The sequence below is a fragment of the Aplysia californica genome, unplaced genomic scaffold (genome assembly GCF_000002075.1).
Source record: "Aplysia californica isolate F4 #8 unplaced genomic scaffold, AplCal3.0 scaffold00510, whole genome shotgun sequence".
Taxonomy (NCBI): domain Eukaryota; kingdom Metazoa; phylum Mollusca; class Gastropoda; order Aplysiida; family Aplysiidae; genus Aplysia; species Aplysia californica.
In genome coordinates, this window is record NW_004797780.1 from 537741 (window position 1) to 547529 (window position 9789).

The 9789-nt window shown below is 40.3% G+C and overlaps 1 protein-coding gene across 1 annotated transcript in view; it reads left to right on the top strand.

Moving 5' to 3' along the window:
• LOC101862752 (centrosomal protein of 95 kDa) overlaps positions 1-9449 on the top strand; it is a 36245-nt gene extending 26796 nt beyond the window's left edge. The window contains exons 21-26 of the mRNA XM_005106069.3: positions 1273-1445; positions 2627-2701; positions 3618-3770; positions 4200-4333; positions 5323-5407; positions 7359-9449. Coding sequence (XP_005106126.1) covers positions 1273-1445; positions 2627-2701; positions 3618-3770; positions 4200-4333; positions 5323-5407; positions 7359-7523 — 785 coding nt within the window. The 3' untranslated portion in view covers positions 7524-9449. The remainder of the gene's footprint in view (positions 1-1272; positions 1446-2626; positions 2702-3617; positions 3771-4199; positions 4334-5322; positions 5408-7358) is intronic.
• Positions 9450-9789: the final 340 nt, after the last annotated feature.

Here is a 9789-nt window from a genome sequence, read left to right on the forward strand (position 1 = left end):
TTTTCATATGGTTTTATGACGAATTTGGGAGAAAGGGGAGCTAGATTTGCTTGATGTTCAATTCAGGTGAGCAACCTGAGTGTGTTGATAACGCCATAATACACAGTCTCCAATTTGCTCTGATCTCTAAAAAAAATTCTTGTGATAATTTGTATTCTTGTATGTCTTCTGAGTGAAGGCCTCACTATATCTCACCCGACAGGTTGTTCTTTCTAATTTCCCCTCTCAATGACAATGACAATGACAATCCTTATTCATCTCGCAGGGAGAAATTTGTCTTGGTCGTTAACATTTTTCAAGTCCAACCATGGAACATACAATGTGGTAGCATCCTGGTACTCTCAAATGTTGTCCATCATAGCGTTCCTCTTCAAGTGCCAGATCTGAAGCAGATATGAGCAATTTTGGCTCTCCACTCATTACACAAATCAGTCATGTTCACGACTCATTTCTCTGCTGAGATGGTAAAAAAAAACACATATTATCCTGGTTTGTCCCATGGCCTATTTGTCTATGTTTTCTTCTTAAATTAGTCATGGTCTACCCCTACCTCTTTTGCCTTCTATTTTTTCCAGTGAAAGTTGTTCAAGGTGTTAATATTGGTTCCAGTGTCATAGGAACCGTATTTGAATTTTCATGCATGTTTTTATCAGTGACTGCCATAGGTTGACTTCTTCTAGCACTGCCTCATTAAAAGCTTGCATGTGAAAAAAAATCTCTCTCATCTTCTATTTTGTCCAATGAGAGCAAGGTGTTCACTGTCTTTATTTTGATTCAAGTGTCCAAGGAGTGGTATCTATCGCTTCTGAATTGTCTAAAAATGACTTGTTTTAGCACTGCTAAATTAAAAACTCATGTCCATGCTTGCCAACTGTCGTGAATTTTGGGGGACTCCTGGATTCGGTAGTTAAGAATTTGAGAGCCTTGCCACATACACTACACCGAAACACATGATGTAACTTTGTTTGATTGTGCAATCTGATGTCATAACGAAGGGATTTCCCGATTGGGTTTAGTGAGTGGTTGGCGAGTGCTCTAGTGTTGTTTGCTATTTCTTTCCTATCAAACATCTATTGTCGTTATCTCCCCTCCTTCTTTTTTTATGTTTGTTACTCTCTTGTAACGCCTCTAGTCTTCGGCACTTATATGACCTTATTGTGTTGCAAGTGACGTAAAACACTAACTAAAATAAAAAGCGATTCGGATTTTTAAAAGTTGGCAAGCCGGTATACAGAAGAAGAATAAACGGTAACTGTTTTGCCGTGTTCCCAGTGAAGCTGGAGAGTGAGGAGGACCTGCTGCCGGTGCTGTTGGAGGAGTTCCCTCACCTCCACTTGTCGGAGCACACCTGGCACGAGCTGTGGAGGCACGGCCTGCACCGCATCGAAGCGCTCACACGTGCCTACAACGCCAGCCAGCGGAAGAAAAGCCAGGCTCAGAACCAGGTCAGGGATCCCTTCTGTTTTTTTAAGTGGGGTGTTTGTTGTACTAGAGATAGTAATCATCATCATCATTATCACTGTCTTTCTCACCCTTCATTAGGGTAATGGCTACGAACAAACACTTGTTTGGTAGAGTTTATTGAGTTTGTAGGGGGGAGTTATGCTGGCAGCTAGAAAACAAAATAACTTTACCTCTTAGTGGCACAGGAGGAACTAAAGATGTGGCTGAACAGTTGGATGTGTTATATTATGTATTTCAGTTTCTGTTTTTGTATTTCAGTTTCACTTTCAGTTTCCACTGTGTCTGAGAAACATGAGTGCTCGCTATAATCTCTGTGTGTGGTAGGTCCAGAGACAGGGACCTTACACAAGCATGCAGAACAGTGGGACGGAATGTAATAAGAATGAAAGTGGAGGTCACGCTATATTTTCTGGTCACTTGGTAGATGTATGATTTAGGCACTCATTATATTTTGTTTAAAAGCTAGGAGGGAAATAGCAAAAACATGCCCCTTGATGTCTCTATCGGAATAATGGCTTGATTTGGAAACCCCAAGAAATTGGCATGGCCAATTATGGAAAGACAATATTCAGGGGGGTTTTTGTTCCAATTATATGCGTTTTTCTTTTCGTTTACACCAAATTTGAGTTAATTTGGTCTTTGTTAGTATGCTTGAACGGTTGTTGACCCCTTCTGTGAAATCAGCTTCAACTTCATGACACTATAGATGGGTTGTTCTTCAAATGTTTATATGGATGGTTGGCAAGTGTTCTGTTGTGGTGTGCTTCTTCTTTCCTTTCAAACATCTATTGTCCTTTCATCGTCTCCTTTTCTTTGTATGTTACTCTCTACTTACAACACCTCTACTGTTTAGCACTTTAATCACCTATTTGTGCTGCAAGTGCCCTAAAACTTATACAAGAATTAAACTAGACTGCGGGTTCGGGGGTTCGAGCCTCAGCTCGGCCCGACGTTGTGTCCTTGGGAAAGGCACTTTACACGAACTTCCCACTTGGCTCGGTCCTATCGGAGACGGACGTTAAACTAGGATGTCCCAACCCTTAAATAACCTAAAAGTGTTGATAGGGGCGTTAAACCCATACCATTTCACCATTTTTTTAAAAACTAGACACTCAGATTTCAACTCTTTCTTGTGACCTAGTTTACTATTTTGTTTCCCCAGCTGGAGGATGCGGCACAAAGACACGAGCTACTGGGCAACATCATGAAGAAACAGCTGGACCACACCAAGCGACTTGTGCGTGAAGTTTTTGTTACCCGCTTTTCTTTTGTTCGTTTATTTTCTCTTTTTCCTCCCATCTTGTCATCCACGTGCCCTTTCCTTCTTCTCCTTCTCCTCCTCCTCCGCCGCCTTTTCTACTTTCTGCTTCCTCCTCCTCCTGCCCCTCTTCCTCTCCCTTGTCTGTGTTCCCCTTTTTGCTCCTCCTCTTCCTCCTCTTCTTTGCCCACATTCATATTCCTCCACCTCTTGATCCATGTTCCCTGTCTTCCTCCTCCTCCTCCTCCTCATCCATTTTCCCCTTCCTCTTCCTTTTCTCTTCCTCCCCCCCCCCTCCTCCTCCTTAAAAGAGCATACCGTATGTTTTTCATTCACGTTTTGATAATAAAATATGTTATATAAAGATCTATGATACTTTGAATGTCAAGTCAGTTAGCCCAGTGTTGCATCTGGTAGATTAACTTTTGGAAACTTGTTAATGTCAGTCTGATGGCTAGTATTTTGTTATTTGAAGACAATTCCCATTCTCTTATGAATTTTACTTCACCCCTTCTTGACGAGGATTTTTTTTTCAAACGTTTGTTACGCCCAATTGTTGCAAGCCAGAAAGATTAGCAGTTTCATTTATTTTGCAGTCCCTCTCAAAATGAAAGATTTTTTTGTTTCGCACATTTTCATTATCACTGATTTCGAATCTTTCATCAGTTTTCCTGTAGAATTCTATTTAAAGCTAATAAAGAACGGTTGTAAAATCCTGTGAGGTGCAATTTAAGATGTGCATTTTATGAGAGGACAGCTTCTTGGTCCACGATGTTCGATGTATGGTCCACTGGAGCTGTCACAAAGGGCTTAATTTCAAGATGTGTCTAATATTGAAATCTGAATTATTGTCTTCATGGTGTTATGTTCTTCTTTCGTTCTTTTTTTACTCCAGAGAGAAATCAAAGAGCAGAAACAGCTGCAAGTTCAGCTACGGAATAAATCACATGAGAAGAGGATGCAGTCGGCGAGGGCTCGCAAGTATTACAATGAATACCAGGTTCGAGCCCGAGGGAAGCAGTTGAAGAGGAGAACTAAGGAGGAAATGGTAAAATAGTGGATATTTTTGTTGTTGTTATATAGATTTTAATGATGTTTAGCTCTCAATTTCTATAGGTCAGAAAGAAAATGTACCTGATTTTATTTGGATATCTTTCAAAGCTACACTTTTAAAAATTTTGTAATAGGTATTGAAATAGACAAAACTATTTCATCATTTAGAATGTTTAATATTATTTTGTGCCCGGTGTAAATCTAATGTTCCATGAAAGGCTTTTCTTTGTGGTAATGCATGGGATTTTTTTTAAAGTTTAGCAAATTGTCAAAGGCCTGGAGGCACTTTGAAATAGAACTTTGCCATTATAATCACAACTGCTAAATTTCATGAATTTTATTTGTTTAGCTATTCCATAGTCCTGTTACACTTATTTGCTTAGAAGAAATTAATTTACTGAAATATTATTATTTTATTTTTAAGGTATTCCGAGAACTTTTCAAAGAAGCTCTTGACATTCAGAAAGAGCGTATCAAGGACATCCGCCAGTATGCATCGGATCAGCGCAAACGACAAGAGTCTCGAAGGCAGAATGAAATTGACTCCATGGAGAATTTGTATCCTTTGCCCCTATAATCTGATGAATGGTTTTCTGAAGGTGTTTAGTGATGTTATCAGTTAACTCCCACTCACAAGGACATGCTCGCACACTCTCACTTTCTTGTTAAATAGTATTAATGATAATAAATAGAATTTTTGTATGGCAAATTCTCACTCCACAACTAGCTTTATGCACTTTACAAATTATATTGTTACCTCAGCACACCTGATAGCAATCTGAAACAACCTCAACTTCCTGAGAAGTGTTTCACCCAGGCTGAGTTATCACAGAATTGGTGGGTACTCTGAAAGTGAGGTCTATTCCTTTTTTTCCTATATATGTTACAGTTGCCCTCAATTTGTTTTTTATGACAGTGGGCTCTTATTTTTTTGACAACAATGGGCTGTTATTTTACTGACTGACAGCAAGCCAGAGTCATAGGCATCTATAGTGGCGTCGGTGGTCTAGTGGTCAAGCTACCAGACTCGTAATCATGAGGTTGCGGGTTCGGGGGTCCGAGCTGCGGGCCCGACGTTGTGTCCTTGGGAAAGGCACTTTACAGGAATTGTCCTCACTTCACCCAGGTGGGAATGGGTACCCGGCCATAGACAGCGAAAGATCTTGTCAGTATGTTAGTGTTTTAGCGCCTATACATGGCCGCTTGCACTGTATGCTTCCCAGGAAGTTGAGCTTGTTTCAGAATGCTCTCACTCTCAAGTCTGCTGGGGTAATAGTATAGACTGTGAAGCGCTTAGAGCTTGCTGTTGAGGGGGGATTTACGCTATACAAATGCTATCTATCAGTTTTTAACAGTTACGCATTTTGCCATCACATGCTGAAGAGGTGAGGTCGACTTCCAAGTGGGTACATGTTTGTTAATCAGTTATCCTCGTCTGTCTGTTGGGATGCTGTGTCCCTCTGCGCGGGGAAACCAAGGTACAGTTAGAGCATGATTCTGTTGAAATTCCTGGGTGGAGTGTTCATCTGTCCTTGACCTTGGCCCAGTTACCGTGACCAGTTTGAGATGCTCACAGAGAGATTGACGCAGGAGTGCCGTGACACAGAGGTCAGGGAGACGGCCCAACAAAAGGTGAGAGATGATTTGTGCGGCCTTTTCCAATTTGGGTCTGTAAGATTCTGGTTGTGAATTCTGTATGGGTTTTGTTCTTACGGAGTTTTGAATAATTCATAGACAAGCAGTTCAACTGTTGTAACCATGAGAGCAAAATTTTTCTAGAGACTCAAAAGGCTGTTTCATTCTTATGAATCTTTCCTTGCATTTTTCAACTTTTAGAGTTTGAAGTTCGACCAAATATTTTTTGAGTATATATGCAATCAATACCACAAATAAAGAAGCCGCAATAGAAAAACGCTTTTTGTGCTCAGTACATCTGAACAGTTGGTCAACGAAATATGAGTCTTTTAATTACCTCTTCCACTTTTAAAAGCAATAAATCTGTTTTAGCACAGGTATGACAGGAAGGATGATGTATGGCCACATGAATAAACCACTGGTCAAAGTTCCAATCAATGAGTTGAGGAGGGGAGATCAATCCATAATCTTCCAACTTAAGGGGGGGGGGGCTACACCTGGAGGCTATCTCGCTTATTACTGGACCGAATTTTACCACATTTCACACATATAACAAGCATAGTAAGGAGTCTTGAAATCCGCAATCAAATTTGAGAAAAAAGTTTCGTTTCCATGGATACGCCGCCATATTGGATTTTATTGACATGTCTTACGTAATGAATACCGCACTTATCGCTCATGGAAATTGATTGTTTTTTTGCATGCGTGTTTACAAACATTATATCTAAAAATCTGTTTGTTGTTTTTTTCCTAATCGAATTAGAAAATTTTTAATGAATTTTTTCCTGAGGTAGCATTCAAGTTTGCGAAAAATCCGTGAAAATCCACACTCCAGACACCACCAACAAAAATCTATTCAATATATCAAAAATTCAACAGACAAATTTTTAGTATTACCTCTTCTCTTCATTCTGTGAAAATTTCATGAAGATTGGATGAAAAATGGTGGAGTTATTCAAAAAAGTATAGAGAAAAGTAGCATTTTGAGAAAACGGCCGATAAAGAAAAATAAGATACTGACTTTATGAGGAAATGGTGGTTACAAACATGCCCGGTATGAGAAAAAATACGATTCTTGGGGGGTTCTTATGCCATGAAATAGTTGTAGGAGAGGCTGAGGAAGCTAAAAATGCCTACAACTCAAATTCCATGATTTTGAGCCGAATTTTGATTTTGGGGGTGTAGCCCCCCCCCCCCCCCCCCCCCTTAAAACTCAGCATGTGCCCCTCAATCAACATCTCAACCGAATTGGAGTAAAGCAATTAATAAATAATGCTGCCTGCCCACTATGTGACTACCCCTCAGAGACAGTGGAACATCATGTGTTCTTCTGTAGAAAACTAACCGATTTGAGGGGATGTTTTCTTCCCAAGCTACCCCACACATCTAACAGCCTCTACTCCTCAAGGCAACTATTAGAACAGACATGCAACTATTACAGAATGGCATCATGCAGAAGAGTTTACGCTCAGATGCTACTGGATGGCTAACAACAATAACAACAGCACAGAATAGGTTTTCCCTGCGCTGAGGTATAAAAAATGGAGTGCACAGAGTCTCTGTTGGTTAAAATTGATGAGGCTTGTCATCGTCTTATTGTCTTTATTCTCAACTTGCTCACGCTCGAAATGGTCAGTCCAGACCATAATTTATTTTTAAGTGCTTCTCTGTTCTGCCGAAAGCTGACAAAACTTTTTTTTCTCACAACTGTTTCGAGAAAAAAAGGGGGGTTTTTTTGTCCAGCGTAATCAATTAAATATACAGAAATTATGAAATTTTAATTTTAATTTATTCAAAAACTGGTCACAATTTCTATTAATTTTTTCACACAAGTAAGGTAACTGGTCAGGCTTTCAATATAAAAAATAAAAAATGTTGGCATCAAAAATGAATTTAAAAAAGGCGTTTCATCAGCTCACGACAATGTTGTTGTCATTGTTTCCCTCAGGTTCTGGAGCGGATGAAGCGAGAGCTGCGGCAGAAGATGGAGGCGGAGATCAAGCAGTACCAGGACCAGCTGTTCCACGATGAGGACGACGCCCACTGGCGGCAGGTGGACGCTGACCGCATCAAGCAGCAGCTGCACATGGCACGCTACTCGGCCAAGATCTGAGGGATTTACACAGGCGTGCGATGTCCAGGCTTGTTGGTATCCCTGCGTGCTGCTAGTTATTACTGTCGATATGTGAGGCATCGTGGTGAAATCAGGCGCTCGTCAAAATTATGAAATCGAAGAAACAGACATTTTCTTCCAGTTTGGCAGTTTTCGTCAAATTTTTAATTTTTGGCTCAACGTCTTTTTATGTCCATATTAAAAGACATTTCCATATGAAATTTACTGAAAAACCTTGATTAATGGCAAAAAGTATGTAAATTTTCAGTTTTCAAGGACTCTCAAGCAATAGAAGTTACCAAACTTTGGAGGCCACTTTCTCGCAAATTTTACCTCAGAAAACAGGCTACCCCCACCTCTTTCAATCGCAAATATCTCAACTTCTGTTCCAGATATATAGGTATTTTTTACACCGAAAGAAAGACAAACAGCAAACAAGCTTTAAGCTTGTACCAATAACCCCATATGACCAAAAATTGTGACGAGCGCCTGATTCCACCCCATCGTGACAGGTATTGTAGTCTACTGTATACATCAAGAAAGCACAGAGTATCTTCATGAGGGATTTGCGATGTCCAGACTTGTTAGTAGCCCAGCGTGCTGCTGGTTATTTTTTGTCGATATTGTAGTCTACTGTATACATGCAAAAAATCGAGAAGTATGAGGATACTCTGCCCACTGTGGTGGTGTCATAGCCAATGAGGTTTATACAGAGCTACGGTTATCGCTAGTTGAAATCTTCTCTTGATTGATGGATAAAGCATCAAGGTCGCCTTCTGCCGATGCAAGGGTCTACATGCTCCTCTGCCAACTTGTGGAAACGTCCTAGACACACACACCTTCACACATTTGCACTCTGTCACAGACAGGCATGTATTCTTTCACGTACACACACACACATAATTCATATAAACTGGCCGTTCTCAATGCCTATGTCTCAATCTGTTGTACTTAAACTCTTTCCTTACCTTGAGCTAGAACATCAGCTCGGTGTGTTGAGCATGGCTTGCTTCACGCGGTAGAACGCGCTCTATAAGAATTCAATTGCAGAGGTTATCTCAAGGCCAACATGGCTTCCATCCACAGGGGCACACTGCTCCTCCAAAATTGGAGACACGATGGTCTCACTTTCAGACTCTCCGTCCAGTTGTTAAACTGTTGCCACTTTATTTTCCCTTGCTATGTCTATTAATAATTAATAGTACATCTAAGAATTTTTGGGATACTCTTTGTCGATCCAAAGGGGCCGCAGTTTTTTCGTGTTTACAAGTAAGTCTACGCTCTGCTTTGCTCCAGTGTCTGAGATCCAATTGTGAGGCACTTCCCTGTTGCTCTTAGAAAATGTGAGTTTGATTCTAAGAAGGGAAGTGTTTTATTGAGTATCTCTGCCTATGTGCTGGTATGTTGTATCGCACTCTGCCTGGGTTGGCCCTAACAAGCAGAGTCAAAGTTGGTGGCCTCTTAAATGATATAAATTGTGTCTTTGGGGTGTGAAATATTGACAATTACTTACAATCGCTCCATCATAGAACAACTTGATAAGAATTCCTAAGAATACTTCAATCTACTACAACACAGATGGGGGATTTCTGATGAACATAAATAAACCCAATGGCTGCTGAATTGTTATGTGACTGGAGCACCCTAAGGAGGTGGGGAAATTTCTTTTGTCTGTGATAATTATATGTTGAAGCTTGATCGTCCATGGGAGTCAGTGAAAGAGACCAATGCAGAGCTTTTGCTTATTTTAATATGGTCAGATGAAAGTTCAAGCATGTTTTCTTGTGGTATTAGTTCACTACTTCCCTTGCGAGTTGCTCAGTGGTAATGAGTTATGTGTGCTTAGGAAAACCAAGCATTTTTGGCTTCTTTTTTAAAAACTTTGAAATGATTCTGCCGTATCCCTGCACACTACATGAAAAAAAATGTTGACAGTCCAGTGAAAAACTTCGACACAATAATGCATATTTTTGGCTAGAAACTGTCAGAGTATTCGTCTCAGGTATAAAACGGTGTCATTTAGAGATGTGTAGCTATTGCACTGTAGTGTATCAATCAGGACAAGTCGTTTGTCATGTAAGTTGATGAAGAAATCCTCCCACTCACATGTTTGGGTGGTTTTCTTTTTCAATGAGCATGATTTCCGAGGCTCATCTGTTGCATCTTGAACCAGTTCAAGGCTGGGAGTTGATTCTGTTGTCTGAATGTGTATTTCTGACTTTGTGTTGAATAGCAACTCTAAATGAGTTTGCAAGCTCAGCGATTT